This window comes from Thunnus maccoyii, chromosome 10, assembly GCF_910596095.1.
Source record: "Thunnus maccoyii chromosome 10, fThuMac1.1, whole genome shotgun sequence".
Taxonomy (NCBI): domain Eukaryota; kingdom Metazoa; phylum Chordata; class Actinopteri; order Scombriformes; family Scombridae; genus Thunnus; species Thunnus maccoyii.
Window position 1 is genome coordinate 24,515,021 of NC_056542.1, and position 20,066 is coordinate 24,535,086.

The window sequence follows — 20,066 nt, forward strand, 5'->3', positions numbered from 1 at the left end:
TATGTACGCTGGGTAATATTGTGCCAGTTTTTGAATCAAAATCACTGGAAAATTGTGTCTATGACAATGGTTTATAAAAAATAAAATTGCAGGTCATGTATGACAGCCAAAACTTTATCATATATCACATGAAGGGCCATTAAGTGAAAAGCATTTTGCACATTTTGCACTTTTAAAATTAAATAAAATTAACATGTATTTTTAGGAATGCCTATTATAGGGATGAGATTATATACACATGATTTTATTTCTAATGTTGGAGAAATGTGTCAAATGCTCAGTCTGTGCTATGTTATACATACAGCAATATATAATTTTCTTGCATGTAACATACTTCTGTATTTCTTTTCCCTTTGTGATAACAATGTTGTGGAAATCAAATAAAATCCATAAAACACCTGAACAAAAGCATCTTCAGCTTTAATAATCATGAAGAAAATAATTTAACAAAGATTTAAGACAAAGAATATGAAAAGGTTTGTATCACAAAACTTATCCATGTTTCTGAGTCTCATGCAAGACACTACTATAGTACATACGGCCTGAAACATACAACAACAACCATGCTCATGATCATTTTTCATCATTGCACAATTTGAGAGCAAGTGTCCCCCTCTGCTTCCATGTGACATACAACAAAGGTTTTTCATTATGACCACGACAAACTGATTATAATGCTGTACAAGTTTTAATTTGACTTCAAGAGAATCAGGATGGATCTCTCTGACGGACATGCTCCTCAGAGAAAGTGTGAGCAATGTTGCCTTCAAACGAGAAGTAATGAGATTACTGCTCCTCCTCTGTGGTTTTCCAGTCACGGTAGCTCAGGCAGCTACTTCCTGCATAGCACAGTGTGGTCAGAAAAGCAAAGAACTGAGAAGAATGAAAAGGAAAAGTTGAGGAAAAAGAGAGGGAGAAAACAACAAAACAATAAGAATAGCTTTTGAACACCCTAGAAGCATAATTCACTCAATACTAAAAAGAAAATCTCTTATACAAATTTGTGTGTCCAAAATGTGGCTATGAACTGTCACATAGCCAACACCTTTTAGTCAAAAATAACAAAATTCTTTATTCATTTAAAAGTGCAATTATACTATATCTTATATTTAAATCCCTACATGGTGGTTTCAAAGCTGTTTCAAAGCCTTCTACATACCACCAGTAATATATTGTAGTTCTGGAGGAGAAATACTGAATCTCTTTTTAATTCATTCACTTATTTTATTCCCCATGACAGTTAAGTTTAACTTTTTTGAATCTGAAAAAATATAAGAATGAGCCTTAAAAGCCAAAACACAGTCTTCCTCAAACAAAACAGAGGACATGACCATGGTGTCCTCCTTGCCTGCTACTGCACAGTGAGTGCAGTCACTTTTTTGCAGAAATTGTAGGTCATTCTGTACACATGGTTGCTGTAATATTCCTCTTTTTTTAAAAAAAAAAAACATGAAGCAGCCTGCACTTTGTTGACACCGAGCTACTCTTGTTGTGTGTTATGTTCATATTCAAACTTTTTTTGTTTCACATGACAAAAACATCTCCCTCATCAGATTGTGTTGACGGGGGTGCTCTTACTGCAGATGCTGCCCAGCAGTTGTAGTTGTGTCGCCCCCTTATGGCCTGCGTGACTGAGAGAGCGTCAATAACTGCTGTCACCAGGTACAAAACTGTAGCACCACCGTGCACACACAGTGACTAGAGGACACAAAGACACAAATAGTGAATACAGATAAAGAGTCAGACCGCTCTGTTAATATACAAGGACAAGTATGTGTGTGTCTATTACCACTGTAGTCCAGGGGACCTGTGGTATCCTGTTGTGGACTCCAGTGAGGTAAATTATAAACAGGCAAATGGTCAGAACCCAGCACAAGATGGAAACAAACATCACCCAGCAGAGAGCAGGCAGAGACGAATACTCTGTGCCCCCTACCAGAATCCACACCAACATACCAAAGACCTGTAGGAGAGGAGAGGAGAGGAGAGGAGAGGAGAGAAGAGGAGAGGAGAGGAGAGGAGAGGAAAGGAGAGGAGAGGAGAGGAGATCAATTTGAACACTTCTTGATTTACCTCAGAGTTCACGCATGTGTTTGGAAGTGCAGGGTTACATTATCACACTGTGAATGAAACTAACTGAGAGATGAAAGTAAAAGAAAGTAATAAAAAGTGAAACTAGAGACAAATGAGGTATGACACTGTTTTTTGGTGTACTTTTTCACAGACTAGACTGGGTAGAGAAAATATTGTTCTTTCTATGAAATACTGAGCAAAAAGATCCTTCGCTGATTTCACCAGTTAAATGTTTTGAGGTCATGAAAAGGAGATAGACACGGGACACAAAGTGCAGGTGAAAAGTGCATATCTTGAGATTAGCATTTTGAGGCACTTGATAGGCGACTTTGCCAAGAGAAATTTCAATGGAGCTCCTCTGATTCAAAGGGATGTGGTAGTGAGCAACTAAATCTCTTTCCGCTTCCAACACGATTCCAAACCCACCCTTCCTGTCTCACAACAGAAGATTCTTGCTGCGTGTTTCATATCACATGCGCAGCAGGTTTTTTTCTCCAAATGTGATCTCAGATTACAAATGAACATCACGTAAACTGATGAATTAGTGAAACGTTTCGATCTGTCACATTAATTTAACCCAAAACCTAGAATTTTCAGTTAAATGCTGTATTTTCAGGATGTAATTTCCATAGTTTTGACAGCATATAATGTATCTCTGATTTCAAGAGAACACATCTGTCCATGTTATGTAATTTCCAAAATAAACAGCTTTACAGTGTGTCTGCATTACATTGTACTTTTTTTTCTTTTTTTTACTTGTTGCCATCAGATTACACCAACTGTGGCCTGCCCAGCCTCTGCATGGCAGCCAGCCAGACTGTATTTTGAGAAAGGCTGCCCTGACTTCTTCCCTCATCTGATTTGGAGAGGAAGAGAGACAATGAGGGAGCGAAGGGAGGAAGAGTTGATTCACTTGATGTTTTTGATTAACTTCCTATTTTCATAGAAAAAAATGCTCTCCATTTAGCTTTTCTTTGGCTTGAGGAATGCCACAAAAATACATTTTTGTCACTCCCATGAATTTCAGTTGATGTTATAGAAAAAAAACGTTTTATACATAGTTTTACAAACCCGAAGCCTGCCTTCATAAGTGCATGGTAAGAAAATGTGAACTTTTAACATAACAGTAACATACTCTTCTTGTCTATTAATGCTTCTTATAAATATCAAACTTATTGCCGCTTCCTTACATGATTATTAAACGTTGAATCAGTTTTCCAGTAATTTCCAGTCAACATTTCTATTGTGATTTCATTACTGCTGAGCATTTTTTAATCATACAGTCTCTTCTGGTTGTCTTTAAGTCAAATTGCAATTTCAAAAACCTTAAAACTTCAAGTCGATTCACACTTACTATCTCAGCCATGAGAAGTATTCCTTTGGCAGTCATGGTGAAATGCTGGTCGAAGGCCAAGGTGGAGGTTGAGGTGTTGTACTCTGGTATAGGGGGGCTTCTGCGGGCCAACACCACAGCGTCTCTCTCCATGGTGCACTGACGCAGACTTTCCGTATGTGCTTTCAGTTAGGTTGTTGCTGCAGCAGAGGAAGTTGTGTTCCTGTCCCGGAATCCAACAAGGACACCCCTCTGTGATCTGATAAATACAGTATTTCAACTCACATATAAACATTACATAAACAAACATTTGGGAGTGCCCGCCCTCCTTTGCCCTGATTTAAAAATAACTGACTCAAGTAAATAAATGACAGTGACGATGTATAAAAGTAAATTTACCGTATTTTTCTCTGTTGGGCATTTCACAATTTAACCAATTTATGTTGTAGCATCAATTTGATGCTTAAAATCAGGAAAAATATGGAATAAATGTTTACAACAGAATCTAAATTACTATAATATGGAGTTGGAGAAGGTCTCTTATTATCAGGGATACTCTGGATGCCATTAGGTGGATTTCAGAGTCGTGAAAGAAATAGAGATGACTGTCCCCTGAGAGGTATTCACAGCTTGAGGCAAGAAGAGGAGCTTTGTGTGAGTGTGTGTGTGTGTGTGTGTGTGTGTGTGTGTGTGTGTGTGTGTGTGTAGGGGGGGGGGGGGGGGGGGGGGTCTATGTCAGGACACACTGATGATGACAGTTCTGCTGCTGATACTTGTGTAGGTTTTAGCCCCTTGACTACATTTATTGATTATTTAGGTTGTTATGCTACATCCCAGGCTGTCATTGTTTTCAGCAATAATATGAAAATCAATTTGCAAATATTCACTCTCTTTTGAGTCAGGTGAGAGTCAGGTGGTTTATTTTCGTGGTGCATTTCAGCATCTGTCAATATCCAAGAACTGATTTAGGGCTGCTAAAAAGACTGGCATCATTGGAAAAAGAAAACAGAAGACAAACAAGGAAATGGATATGAGCAATGGCCAATGTGAATATGTTCTTTTTATTACATCAGAGGAAACCTGCTCTAAGAAGTCAGATGTCATCCTTGAACACACCAGCAAGAGAAAAATCCCACCCACTCCTGCTTTAGAATGAACAGTAACGTGACTCTGACAACAACATAAATGTAACAAATATACACTGTGGTGCATTAAATATCTCAAGTTTTGCAAATGTGCAAGTTGATTGGTTTCAGTGAAAAAAATTAATCTAAGGCCAAAATCATACTGAAACCTTGTGAACCTTAAGTGAATTCTGACCACTACCAGAGAAAAAAAAGATTGGCCCGTGCTGCAGTGCAGCTACGAGTGGCAGTGAGTGACTTTGATCACTGGGGGGCAGTAGTTACACATGGACAGAAAGTAAATCACACTTTACAGGAAACAGCACAGTTCAGGGACAAAAGAAGCCAATAAGACTGTTCGCACTGAGGGCGTCTAAATTGTTGTTTTCACTCATTTATTCTGTATTGTTTGTTGTTAATAAGGAGGTGGCAGCACTATGATAATGGTTGATTCAGTTAATTACCTGAATGTTTCCTCCCTACAGACGTGCAGGGGGCCTGCCTGGATTTACAAAACAAAAACTTGGATAGTTGAATGTTTCATGCTGACGTGACAGTTTGACTGCAAACTACATGAACATTTTTAACTGCTCCTGTCTTTGCTGATGGTGTTTTTTCTCCCTCAGAACAGAATAGAAAGTTTAGAGCAGAGAGAACAAAGATCATCAAATGTTTACATTAATATACAAATTTAAGCTTTTTTTTTGAAAGATGACGAAAAACTGATTTTCACTTCATTTGTATTTGCATTTAATCAGTGAAGTTAGATGTTCTGGGCTCTAGCAGCAGTTCTCCAGGAGGCTATATAATCATAGCCCTGAGTGGACCGAGTGATTGAAATAACCAGATGACTATAAAATCACTCTTGTTGATTACAAAAAATCTAATGGCAGTGAAGCACACAGAAATGATGTCTGGGTGAACCTGACTTTCTCCCTTCCCATCAGCACATGCAAACAAAAAGACCAACAACTGATGCTTTGTGGTGTTCTGCTGCAGTCAATATCCCGAGCCACACATTATCTGAGCGGATATTTTACATGCTTTATCTTATGCTACTTGATGGACTAATTCTGCCCCGCTGAGCACATTCTGCTCTGTACAGCAATATATCCACTGCAGCAATCTATACTCTGCATTACTCTCTCTCAACATTTATTGAAGCAATGGGCCAGCTTTTCTCATCCTCCTTGTGCTAGTCAGCGGCTACATGTAGCCAATATGGTAAAAAAAATAAATGGCCAACCAATACATTTCTGTATACGGGATTTGCAGCCTGAACTCAGACACATTAGTCTGTCTTTGAGGCCAATAGATTTTCCATACGAGCTGTCTAACAGCTAATTATCGCAGCAGGACTGGGGTCATTTCACTTTTCATTTTATTAATTAAAAACTGGAAACACAATCTCAATGTCATTTACTAATGTCAGAGCACATTCTTAATTGTTTCTTGACAGACTGAACGTAACCAACTTTAAAAAAGTTTGGGGTTTTAGAGAAAATTCTGCTTTGTTACACATTTCAATGTGGAATATTCTCGCGTAGAATCAATCGTTTTTCTGAATTGGTAAATTAATTATATTTTATCACAAAATCATGGTTTATATTAGTATTTTAACATGTTGCTTGCTATTGTTTGTCCACACTAGCCTTCATAACAACATGTTAAGAGTACAGTTTCCTGTTCATTACTTGTGGCATGTTCTTAACTACTCACTAATATGCAGAGGCTGCATGAATGGGATATTTTGGAACGTGTACAGTAGATAAACAAAATGTATTCATGCACACAGGAAAACCTGTAATACCAGGAAATCCCATAATTGTAGCCAAAAGTAATCCCATGTAGGATATGCTGAAGATTGAAAGGTTTTCCTTTTATATCAGTGAATATCTGATAGATGCAGCCAGCATGATCTCGCATAGCCCTCATCAAAATTAATATCAATACAGCCGGCTTTTCTACTCATCAATAACCTAATGGCCACTTCCTTAGATTCTCCAAAGTAATTACTGATGGAGCTCTGCTCTATTGTCTCAGTGGCTTCTCCTTTAATTTCCTGAAATACCACAAAGGCTTGGAAGCACACAGGTGATTAATGGTTTAACTGGGGGCATATATTTCTATTTTCTGCTTTTGTTATGTTTTCCAGTGTAAGTCACCACACACACACACACACACACACGCTCATCCCCTTGGCCTTACATGAGATTTTTGATCATTTAACGGATGATGATAACAATAATGAAGACGGAGAAAGATATAACAGAAAGTAAACAAAACATGATATTTGTTTGACTTTTTAAAGGAAAAAAAGTGCAGCGCTGTCTTCCACTTCCTCATTTGAATGAATTTAAAGTGAACCCAGGCCTTCCAGTGGCTCACAAGTATCCAGAACAGTTAGTCAGTCAGCCAAGTAATCACCATAGAGAGATTTAATTGAAAATAAAATGAACAGAATTAGTTTTCCACAGACTCCAGAGGGAATTATGCAATAGACTAAAAATGTGCAGAGTTGTACCTTTTGTTGCTGGGGTTGTACTTTCACTCTGTACCTTTTTTTCTGAGTGTTTAGAGAAGGAGAGAGAGGTATCATATCTCTCTTGGAAATGACAGAGCTTTTATTTAGTTTTTTTCTCTCCTACCTCCCTTCCTTAAGGTGTCTTTTCCATTCTCACCATTGTCTCTGTTGCTTCCCTGTATTTACTCTCCTCTCCCTCTAATTATCTCTCCCCTGTTCTGTCTTCTTCTTCGTGGTGTGTGTTTAGATTCTGCTGCTGTGACACAAAGCCTCACCATTGTCACACACACACACACTCACGCTGCACCATTTACTGAAACTCTACATGCTAAGATGTAAATAACCTGAACTCTGCCTGAACCTCCCCATCGCCTCTATACACACACACACACACACACACACACACACACACACTCACACACACACACACACTAATAAATGTGTGCTAGCCCAGATGCGGCACTGTAATTGGCCACTGTGGCTTCCTGCTGTGGTGAAGATATTTTTAATGCACACATTTAAAGACACACACACACTAATCCTTGCCTCTGCAACATCTGCCGCATCCCCCAACACATGTGTTGGTTAAATGCAACCACATACACATACACACACACACACACACACACACACACACACATACAACACACACACACGCATACACATCATGCATGCACCCACAATAACCGTACAGGCAGCCCCTCCCTGTTTAAATGCTTTGACATCAGTTCTAAATAAAATGATGCGGTTGTTCACTGAAAGGCACAACCTCGCCCTCTGAGACTACAACTTCTGTTTTTTTGTCTTCCGCAGTGTTTCCCTTGGAAGAGTTTCTTGGCTGTGTGGAAAGGCCTCTGGATCAGTGTTTGGATAATGTGACATTTCCATTTCAACTTGTCCTGAGCATATTGAAATTGTTCAGAAAAGTCTGTTTGTCATGTGAAATCAACAACTATGAGACTTTGGGACACCAAATATTGTCATTTAAACAATATTTTTAGTCTTAAGTCAGTCATATTCTGTAATACATGAAATGACATCTTTAAATTTCTCACCTGCCTCTTCTCTTTTCATTCACTCTTCACTGTCAACCTTGATAACAGTATCAATAAAGGTCACACCCCTGACTGTAAGACATTAGGGGCCATTCAGTTTTCATTTTCTGTTCACAACATGCTGTAACAGTAATTCTTCATTAAATAAAATGTGACATGACGGTAAACTTGCCAGTAGCTATTTGAGGTTGGAGCTCAGTGCAAAATAATAAATGCATGCCCCTAATTAGGGAAGCATTGAGGAGAAGCCGTGGCTGCTGTTCACCTTGTCAACTCTGAGTTAATTACTGCAGAGAGTGTAACAGGGTGAGGATATATTGTTCAAAACATCATTGATTGGCAGCTATTTCTTGGTGATATTGTCTAAAATGCCACATTTCAGCAATATTAACCTTCTAATGTGGGTAATGCCTTATATTCTTGAAATATATTTAATTTTATGTCATGATAATGACACATATTACATTACTTTACTGGAAAATCAATGGAAAATTTATTAAAGATGAAATAAACTGATAGAAATGTCAGTGTTTGTGTTTATTTAAGTGAATTAAGTATCAGACAAATCAAGTAATGTCCTCACATTGATGTAGAAATCTTATAAAAAGCCAATATTACCTCACAGTAGTCCTGCTTATTGATTGGCAGCATTGCCCACAATGACAGGACACACCCAGGAATATTAAAGTGATAGTTACCACAGTATAAATACATGTATATCACCTCCTAACATATATTGTTATATCTGTAGCATCTGACAATAGTGTTTAAATCCTTTATATTAAAGTCTAAATGTTAGTCATGTGCTGATACTTTTCCCTGATAAAAATCATTTACTGTGCTATTATTTGGTTTTCATTTTCTCCTATGTTTTGGTAATATTATAGAACATGGCAAACATAGAAGATGTGTTTTTGTAACACAGTTCAAAAGAGAGAAAAAACTGTGTTTAATGCTAGAAGTTATTTTTCCAGTGTGGAATGTTTTCAGCCTGAGAGGCAGGGCTGCTTTGTCCGGTCCTCCATCTCTCCATGAGCATTTACTATCTGCTAACCTTACTAGTTAAGAGAGACAGGGGGAGGGAGGGAGCGAGAGAGGGAGGGGAGAGGGGCCGAGCAAAGAGAGAGAGAGGGAGCAATGGATGTATCAAACAGCAGCCCCCTGCTGAGCGGGGAATGGAAAAGCTGCTGGCACCAACATGAATATTTCAGCAGATAGCTCGAGCTCTCCGTACCTCTCTCTCTCTCTCTCTCTCTCTCTCTCCCTCTCTCTCTAGCTATCTCAATCTGTCACTCTCTCTCTCTCTCTCTCTCTGTTTCTCACCTTTTCCTTCTTTCCACTTCCCTCCCTCTTAAACCCCCACCCACCCCCCACCCCTACCCCTTGCTTCTCTCCCTTTACTCTCTTGTGGAGTGGACAGTGATAATGAACGGAGTGATAGAGATGGAGAGAGTGAGACAGCAAGACAGACAGACAGAGAGAGAGAGAGAAAGAGTGAGAGAGCGAGAGACAGACAGACTGAATTCTGGGTAGCCGTATCAGAAAATGGCTCCTGAATGTAAATCTGGGAAAGCGGCAGCAGAGTGTTGCCTCAACTTGGCTGCTTCCCCAACACCCCCCACCCTCCCACCCCCTCCCCTTCGCCCCGCCACCCCCACCCCTTGCTAAGACACTTGTGATGGTTTGGCCCGCGGTAGTTAGACAATAAAAACAGAACGAATGGAACAAAACAAATATCGGCAGGCAGGGGGGTTCTCAGGAGACCTAAATAGATTTTTAACAGTCTGCTATTTTTTTTCAATAATTTAACAACTCCTTTCCTTATCTGCTGTTTATTTTTAGCAATTGTGTTATCTTTTCAATTTAGAGTATGTATGTGAGTCTGCAGTGCTGGTCTGTGTATTGGGGCGATGATGAAGACTAATGATTGATCAATAGAATTCCCTTGTTTGGCAATAACTTGTGTTTTTGATAATTGCATACAGATAAGATACAAAATCTGAACGTAGAGCACGCAATAAAGGTGCCTGGAGGAGCTGCGTGATTTGAACTTGTTTTGTTTTGTTGTTTTTTTTTTCTTGCAAAAAATAAAAATAAAGTGCTGTTGTACTTTTGTCTAGAAAGCGTATGTTTTAAGCTTGAGTAAAACAAGTCACTCGAGATACGGGGAAATTTATATGAATAATATTCAGATTTTACCTCTGTAGCTCACATTTTTAGCATCATACCCAAAATAAACAAAACCCTCGGGTTGCTGGGATTTTCTCATCAGAAGCTTGGAGGGAATAGGGAATTTAATATGTGTCATGCATCCCATTTAAGCAGCTCCTGCCATTGTTCTCTCAGTTTTTACGAGATTTGCCATCACCCAAAAAAAGCAATGTGAACAATTTACTTTCTGATAACCTGTTAGGAGGGTAAAAAATAAATCCCCATTTGGGACCTCTGTGAGTCTACAGTGTGGTTGACATGCGAAGAGGAACTGTTTTAATTTATGATGTATCTATCGCATCTTTGAGCCGCATACAAGAGAAGTTGGGTGAGATATGATACCTATGTGCCTTGAACCTGTAAATGGGAAAATGTATGTTACTTTAGGCCATAGCAGCATTTGATAAATGATGTTATATCAGCCTAATAGATGGGTTTATTCAGTCTGGTTCCATTGGGATTATAAGAGCAGCATTGCTGATAGTGCCAAAATAAACAGCTGAACAGCCTCCAACCTGGACAAAACGTACACATACAGCCTCATTATTTGTGCTTGTTTATTTTTCTCCATCAATGTCTGTGCTGAGGCCTATTTGGATTGCTATTTACAATAATATAAGTATTTTACTTGAATATATCAATAGATCAAATCTGGTATGAGAAGTGACAGATTAACATTTAAAAGAAAATAGGCCAATAAAGAGATTATACCCATAAAATGATTGAAGTTTCTTCACAAGACCGGTTCCTCTTACAAATATACAGCTCTGAATGTGCTGAAGTCAGACACTGAGGAAAAAGTGGTGATAATATAGTGATGTCATCTATGGTCTCAAAGGAGAATTTCTTGCTGAAGGTGATTGTAGGAAGCTCAGTGAAAACCCTCTCATATACTCTGAGGCAGGAGAAGTTTTAGTCCTGAGCAAATGGGCCAGTGAGCTACAAGAGTGAGTTGAATTTTACTTTAAAAGTTTTAAATTATGACAGTTTGATATTCACTTATTGGAATTTGGTGAGAAAGTTGTGATTTTTTATTGAGATGTGCTTGGAAGCTACAGAATAGTTTATGTAGCTTTTCCAATAAAAGTGAAATGATAAACCACATTTCCTCAAATTTTTACGAACATGCATTTACAAAAAACACACCCCACCTTGCTTTCTATCTGCCTATTTTGCACATATACCAGCATGGAGGCAAAATGACTTCAGATTACAACAGCATGGTAGTCTTTTTGTGGCTGTGCTGTGCTGGCCTTGTTTTCGTTTGAATCATATGCCAGTTTTAATGAATATTGTTCAGGCTGTTCTTGCTCGCGTTCCCAATGCAGTTCTCTGATTCATAGTTAATAACATGTTGAGTTTGCATCATGCAAAATGAAAAGGCCCACATTGCGTCTTGCATTAATACTGAACAAAAACACTCAAGGAATCTGCAGATGTGCTGCAGAATTCGTGCTCGGTTCAGTTGATTAGTGCAAAGGCATTAATTAGGTTTTGATAGAAACTGCTCCAAAATTAAGAAGGAACAATAGCAAAGGGTGGAGTTTGTTTAAAGTGGGGGAAAAAATCTCTGTTCTTTCATTGGTTTATTCCTTACTTTTCAGCTGGACATTGACTCCAGCTCCAGAGTGCTGTCTGCAGTTGACCCTGCTCCTGACCTGCCTGTTGAAAGAGTATGAGTTAAAAGACAGCTTCTTCACAGGGATCCATTATTGAGTCCCAGCTCAGTATTAGCAAAGTGTTGTGTTTGAGTGTGTACTGTGAGGTTGAGTGGTGGCTGGTTAGTTTTCCATCTGCAGATATGCCTGTCATCATACAGGCCCAAGTACTTGCCCCTGGCCAAGATATGGACCAATAGTGAACTGTGATAACACTACAGCTAAATATGAGTATGTGTACGCCTACGGTATGTGTGTGTGTGTTATGTGTGTGGTATAACAGATAAGAGTGAAAGTGTGTGTCTGTATATGTACACACACTGTGTAGCTGGAAAGGATGGTTGTGTGTTTCTGTGCCTATGTGCATACGTGTGTGTGTGTGTGTGTGTACGTGTGTGTTTAATGGTCTGCTTAGTGTTTCGTGGTGGTAAATCGTTCGTTCTGTCTCATCTCACACACCGCTGGACAGCAGAGTCTGCACTACCCTGATAACACACACATCTACACACACACCACATACACAAAGTCTCACATACGAGCACAAGCTTTCTCTCACACTCGCTTAGACACTCTTGAATGCACGCACACACACACATGCATCAAGGCTACGTGCAGTCGCTTGACCAGTAAATACTGTAATCAGCCAGTCAACCAGTCTGTCTGTCTATCTGGTTACTGCCTGCCTGTCTCTCTCCTGCTGCCAAGGTCAGCATTGTTAGGAAACGCTTCTGTTATCAAGTGAAGCCCCGTGCTGCAGTGGTGTTTGGGTTATGCACGGATAACGTAAAGGCTAAAACATGGCAAACCAGCTTTAATCCAGCTGTTAGGCTGTTATATTCTTCACCTGACAAATACATACATACATATGACATGGCATATTAGTATTTCTTTTACAAAAGTAAGTTATTGATCCAAATGATAATGAAAATATATTAGCTTCTATAGCACTTATCAAAACAATTACAAAGTGCTTTACACAAAACAAAAAATACAGGAATAAAATAAAGAAGGCTGAATCCAGCAAGACAGACATAAGATAAAAAGATATGATATACAAAATAACATTATTATTGAAAGGTTAATTGATAGAAATAAGTTTTAAGAAGTTATTTGGACAGGTATAATAATGGACAGGTAAGGAGAGGTCAACTGAACTATAACTGCCTGTGGAGCCTGGCCACAAAGAACCTTAAAAGTAATCAATATAATCTTGAAATCAATCCTAAAACAAATTGGAGTGATATGATCTCTTTTCCTGGTTGAGCGGTTACATTTTGTACTAGTTGGAGCCTGTTGTACGCTTTACACCTGTTGAAAGACCAGTCATGAGGAAGCCATGTACAATAACTTCTGGAACCAGCAACTGCACTAAGATAAAGGGATGATTAAGTATCCATTGGTGTGAATGAGAAACAACAACCGTCTATCCATGATTTGGTTTGTATTTTGGTGTTTTAATTCAAGTACTTGCTTAAGAAGGAGGGAAAGGAAACTTGGTTGTACAGGCTAATGTGTGCATGGTCCATATGGTCATAGCAGAGATCTTACTGTAATTTATTAACTCCATCTAGTTAGACAACATGGACAACATGGAGATAGCTGGGGCAGAGAAAAAGAGAAAGATGTAGGAAGAGGTAGTAGTGGATAGATAAGGGAAGATCAGGGCAAGACACCTCTTACACCATCTACCAATCATGCCTCAAACACACACACACACACACACACACACTCACACACAGCCCTGTACCAGTATACCCCATTATAAACAAAAATACAAAAACATGACATCAAGCCGACACATTCAGATACATATACAGAGACCCTCCTCCCCAACAGTACAAACAGCCCAGACCAAACCAGACCTTCTTAAACCCAACAATATCATTTACCAGACTGTAATAAGCATATTCAGCCCTAAGGTGTGCAAAGACCAGCCCCTTCAACAGTAAGACCAGGTCTACTGGCCCACAATCCTTCACTTTATTCCTCATTTTGAGCTAAGTAGCCAGTTCAGCCTGCCCAAACAGAAAATTAATCAGCACACTATTTGTTTTGTTTTTCACTGAATACAATAGTCCCAGAATGTACAGCACCACAGAAAAAAGAACCCCGCATAGCTCGTTCAACAGAGCAAGAACTGGTGACACATGGTTACATTCAGTGAACACATGTGCAACAGTCTCAGGTAAATCACAGAAAGAACAACCATTACACACATTCTTATCTATCTCGGACAGAAAAAATAGAAAGAAAGAAAGAAAGAAAGAAAGAAAGAAAGAAAGAAAGAAAGAAAGAAAGAAAGAAAAATTGATTGATAAGAGGAGGTGGAGATGGAGGTGGAGAGTACTCGGCTGTTGGAAGTAGAAAATGGAGGCAGGAGCAGATGAGAGAGGGATGGATGGGTGAGAAGAGAAAAAGAGAGCAATCACATCTTTCCAACACTGAGGTTATTAAGCTATTGAACTCACATAGAGCAGTAATAGATGGCAATGAACCGTGTGTGTGTGTGTGTGTGAGAGAGAGAGAGAGTGTGCGGTGTATATATAATAGGAGGGTTAATACTGCTGCTTCTTAATGGTAATTTTGGCCCGTCACTCTTCTAAAGGCCATCGCTGTAGGCCATCAGCCAGCCGCACACAACCACCGCCGCACTGCAAATGTCACCATTATCACAGTGCATTTGTGCATGAGCATGTGTGTGTGTGTGTGTGTGTGTGTGTGTGTGTGTGTGCAGCAGTGAGTGCACACTGAATTACTTTCCTGTTTTCTGCTCGGGTCGGTCCTTGTTTTTTGTCTCTGCGTGTCTGTCTGTCTTTTCGTCTTCCACTCTCTCTTCAACATTCACTGTCTCCCTCCCTCTGTATCGACTAGTCAGGCTGTAAATATTTACATGTGCTGAAACCCCATCAATCGATCTCTGTCCATTTCTGTCTCACATTGACAGGGCTCAGTTACATTCCCTGCTCTCTCTGTAATTGGCTCTTTTTTTCCAGCCGTTGTTCATTATTTATATAATCTGCGTCTCCAAGAACCATAGCTCCAATTTTAACATTTCTTTTAAGTAACTGACAGCCAACATTGTCCCTTATGTGCAGAAAATGTTTAATCACCATGGGGCCGAGCTAAAGCGTTGATAATGCATGGGAACATGCTTGTCAAGAGAGAATTCAGTTTTTCCTCTCAGGAAAAACATTGTTGTTTTAGGGTATATTTGAAAACCAGTGATTTCTGCAGACATTTCTACGATATTGAGCTGTTTTAGATGTTTTTTTCCTACTAGTTGTATATATTTTGGCTATTCTATAAAGCATGTTCACTTGTCTGGTACCAGACAATAAATGTATTCACATAGACTTCAGTCTGGAGGTTTTGTTCACTTGAGCCCACTTGATTTTGTTCAATCATTTATCATAAAGCCTTGACATGTGTCATTATCCTTGAACATACAAATAAAACATTTAAAACTGTGTGTGTATGAGTCTTGCTTTGATTGTGTGGTACAAGGTCTTCGGGTCTCCTTAAAAGAAGACATCTTTGAGGCTTTCTCGCTTGGCAGAACCACAATATATTTCAATTTGTATTCAGCAACACACCCCCACATAAGTGTCAAGATGTATACTCGGACCTTCACCACTCACAAAGCTTTTAATCAAACAAATGACAAGTTTGTAAAGACCAACAGCAAGTGTCTTATACACCATGTTCTCACGTAATCTGTATTCTGTTGATAGATGTAGATACCATTCCTACAGAGTGTCAGGGAATTAATTTGATGTTAAGAGTCAAGCACAGACTTAGAGCAGTGTGTATACATGACAGTGAAAACTTGAAAACTAACCAGCTAATCAAGTCTATAATGTTGTTTGTATTATAGTATGTCAGTTTATTGGTTACAATACATTTGGTATATGCAGTCAGGTTGGCATTTCCTTTGTGTCAATGGAGTCAGCTGTAGTGCTCTATCAAGATATAGCTCATGTTCATTCTGACCTCCCTTGTCACTTCTGCTAGTAATATGGTATTGTACGAAGGTGAAATCACATATCAAACAAATACATGTATAATCACCAAATATTACCAATTTACTTATATTCAATGGTTCCCATTTAAACTGCTGATGGATGGATGAGGGTGATGATTTGTCTGTTTTCTGATGTCACTTTATATATTAATTACTATCATTAATTGTTAAAAAACTGCATGAGAATAGATGATGAAGTATGTGTACATGAAGTTTAAGTACTGAATGTGATGAATGAAAGGAACGTATAGTGGTTATGTAGCCTGATGTGGTGTGTGGCATGCTGGGTAATGCTTCCTGACAATGAATCTCTATAGACTTAGCTTCCAACTGACTGAATAGGAATTAGACTCTATTCACCACCACACCCAAAAGGTCTGACCCCTGTATGAGTGTGTGAGTGTGTGTGTGTGTGTGTGTATGTGTGTAGGGCTGATGGTAACAGTGCACAGAGGGCCCAGTATTGTATTGTCCTCAGGGAGATCAATGACATTCCCTTCCTTTGAGTCCACAGATTATCTGTCTGCCCGCCTGTCTGAAAATCTGTCTGTCTTTCTGTCTCTATGCCTGCTAAGCTTTCTCTCTTCTATACGCTGGTCCGCTGTCCTTCATTCTGTTTTCCTATTTTCTTTGTGCTGTTGGTTTGTATTCTTGTGTGCCTCTGTTGCACCATACCTATATTTTCAGACCATTTGATGATTTCCTGAGAATTTACAGACTAATTTTACATATGCTGCAAATTTAGTGTAGTTGTGAGCAAACAATGAACCTTCTGCAAGGTGCAGGCACTATCTGACTGTACAAACACTGGCCTTCTGGTTGATTTGTATTGTCTCTGAATTAAAGGTGCTCTATTTGACTTTGGCCAAGGTGCACACAGTCTTTTTCTCCATGAAATATCCACATATGATCCAAAAACATCCCAAACATCAAACAGGACTAAATCTACATCCTCTATTTTACAGGGCAAAGACTCATGGGTGAAAGAGATCTGAACAGATTTTGTTTTATTTTATTTTCCACTGAGATGTTACTTTTTGCTGGCACATGTTCAATAAGTGATTGTAAAAGTTACTGACATGGGTGCTAAAAGATAGATGAGTGGTTATGACCCCTGCTTCTCCAACCACATGTGTTCTTGTTCTGCCCTGAGGATCAAATCCCTCTCGCCCACCCCCTCGTCTCTCCTACTGCCTATAATACAAACACTAGTAATAAAAAGTTATCCTAGTCTTGTTTTAAAAATTTTGTTAGCAGTAAGATCTTAAGGAATATTTATGTTTTTGACATTCAGAACTGTGATGAAGCTGAAATATAATGTCATTGTGTGTTATAGTACATGTAGACATGCAGGTAGTGGAAGGATGCAAACATGGAGACATCAGTGAACATCAAGCAAATACAGATATTTGCTACATGATTGAACATAAATTCAGTCATATTATAATATACAGTACATACTAACATGCACTAACAGCATGTTGGCAAAACACCACCATCAAATTAACTCTTGTTTTTTCAGTCATCCAGGCTGAGCAAGGCCAAGACACTCACTTCTTTACCAGATACATAAACAGATGTTAGTCATCTTTAATGTACATTTGTGTGTGTTGGGTAGGTGTGTGTGTACAGGCGCAAATGATTTAATTTAAGCAGGACAGCAGTCATTAGGTAGGTTTCCATCCACCTGTCTGTATGCAAATTTTCAACTTCCAAATAAAAAACCTGAAAGGAACCGACATCTCGAAATATTGATTTTGACGTGGAAAAATTAGTGTATCAATAAAAGCAAAATTTGACAAAGTGCAATGGAAATATACATAGGGAATAAATCATGATGCTTCACCAATGACTGCGTCGATCAATGACTGTAATGTTCCAAACATTAATACATGTAACTAACATAAATATCATATTTCCATCGTGTTCTCTGCATTGTTTTTCACAGGTTGAGGTTTGACTGGGGCTCTTTTAACAGACCTTTTCCACAGCCGACATTTTGACATGTCAAAGCAGGAAAAGCACAGGTGCAATTAATCACATTCACGAGGGCTGAATCCAATTTAGTTGTTTCCAATTCATGACCCTGGTATAGTGCGTGATCATGGTTCACCAGTATGACTTCCTTGGACGCTTGAATGGATCTGGGCCATCATCAGTGTCATCAGTTCCACCTATGCTTTTCCTGCTAATGACAAGTCAAAATGTCTGCTGTGAAAAAGGTCTATTATGTCGTCTTGTTGCGCCCTCTTTCTCTGAAATGGTTTAATGGCACCCAACTGGAAAATTAGCGCCACTAGCTGTTTGGTTCATCAAACCTAATACTAAATCCTAATATTTACTGTAGAGGATGGAAATGTGCATTAAACTGCATTTTCTTTTGCTGATCTTCTAGAAATTTTGTTAAAATTACATTACATTTAGACAGAAACCTGGTTATTGATTGGTCAACAACATAAACTACACAGTTATAAACCAGTCAAAGAGTCTCACCTCTTACTAAATCTGACAGGAAGTCTTGCAGTGCAGCCTCCGAGGCGAACTTGGATTAATAGGGAAAGTGTGCGCATCGCCGAAGAGGAAAAAACACATTTAGCTAAACAGCAGCTCTGTGTAACAGTGCTGAGAGTAGAGAAACTGGAAGAATGAAATAAAACAGTCCTGAAGTCAAGAAATAAATAGATACAAGTGAAAAAAATCTGCATTGAAGCAACACAGAAGAACACCAGGAGTGCAGTAAACTAGCTTCTCAGGTCTGTTTTTGCTAGTTGAGTTAGGAACGAAGTTGCATGTTAAGCACATCTTAAACATTTTACTGTGTCATTTGTGAATCTTGTGTGTCTAAAAGAAAAGTTAATGAGACATAGAGTGTAAGTTACTAATATTAATAATATTACTTAGGGAAAAATGAGCAAATTGCCTTTAATGTGAATCACTTACCCCTCGTACTGAAATGACTGTATTAAAGGTGCAGTGTGTAGGATTTAGTGGCATCTAGCAATGAGGTTGAAGACTGCGACAAACTAAATACTCCCCCTTCTCCCCTTCCCCTTGCAAGCATGTAGGAGAAGCTACTGAAAACACATTAAAAAAATGTACCTTGCATTACTGCATGGACCCTCCACATCACAATACATTTCAGTAGATTTAGGGTCCCTACCTTATTCTGATGACTTGCACTAAATGGAGTCAGCCAGGGTTGCATATTCCGGAAAGTATCTGCTGGTAGCTAGTCTCAAGCAGGCCTCCAAATGATCATCAGACATGGTGGAACAGTATTTGGACTTAATAATCTTCATGTGGGAAAAGGCTGACTCACATAAATAAGTCAAGCCAAAAAATGCAGTCAATGAAGCAGCACATTTCCTCATGTTTGGACACTTTTCCTCCATAAGTAAGTTCCAAAACTGTCCGGCATGGGCCCAGGAGTTCAACTGAATGTCAGCCTGCAGTGAAAAGATCTCCAGCGCAGACAAGTTCATATGAAAGTGATTTTTGAGGCCAGGAAATCAACCTCAGTGTCGTCTCCAAACAGAAAGCACATGAATATAGCCATCGGCTCGAGTAGAGCAAAGTCTTGAGAGTGTTTGTCAAAGTCTGACCAGACATTTTCAGTCTGCTCTGTGTAGCGTGCACATTACTTCCCTTGCTCCTCCAGCCTAGATGGGATGTTTTGGAAGTTCCCTAAATCGTGGTGCTGCAGCTTTGAAGACAGCAGCTCTAGTATTTGTCTGAAAGCATTGAGCTGATCATGTTGTTTGGTATATACCTCAGTTTTGGGGTCACAAATTGGTCACAGTTAAGATGCAGTATCATTTCACTACAGAGATAGAGGAGCATATTTTAATAATAATGTTGCACTCGGTCAGTGTTATGGGTCTCTCATTTGTCATTCTGACGGCAGCGACACTACAGGGTCACCAGAGTATACAGGCTACCTTGGCTAAGCCGGCTAGCATCCATGACAGAGGAGGCTGGTCCATAGAGGCAGAGGAGGTTGCTCCTGTATTTTTGAGAAGCAAGAGGGAGATCAAAATATTAAAAAAAAGAGTAATTGGCTGACATAA

General features: G+C 39.2%; 1 protein-coding gene across 4 annotated transcripts; it reads right to left on the reverse strand.

Moving 5' to 3' along the window:
* Nucleotides 1–34: 34 nt before the first annotated feature.
* On the reverse strand, nucleotides 35–19,996 carry cmtm8b (CKLF-like MARVEL transmembrane domain containing 8b). Of its 4 annotated transcripts, none has more exons than XM_042424524.1 (6): nucleotides 19,160–19,996; nucleotides 11,918–11,982; nucleotides 3,428–3,629; nucleotides 1,790–1,963; nucleotides 1,579–1,698; nucleotides 35–873 (listed from the first exon to the last, which is right to left on the reverse strand). In XM_042424524.1, exons 3-6 carry the CDS (start codon nucleotides 3,557–3,559, stop codon nucleotides 787–789), a joined length of 513 nt encoding a protein of 170 aa, XP_042280458.1. In that variant the 5' UTR covers nucleotides 3,560–3,629; nucleotides 11,918–11,982; nucleotides 19,160–19,996; the 3' UTR covers nucleotides 35–786. The 4 variants fall into 4 exon arrangements, with proteins under 4 accessions (XP_042280458.1, XP_042280456.1, XP_042280459.1 ...); XM_042424522.1 differs by having other exon boundaries at nucleotides 3,428–3,665; XM_042424525.1 differs by lacking the exon at nucleotides 11,918–11,982.
* Between the last annotated feature and the right edge of the window lie 70 nt (nucleotides 19,997–20,066).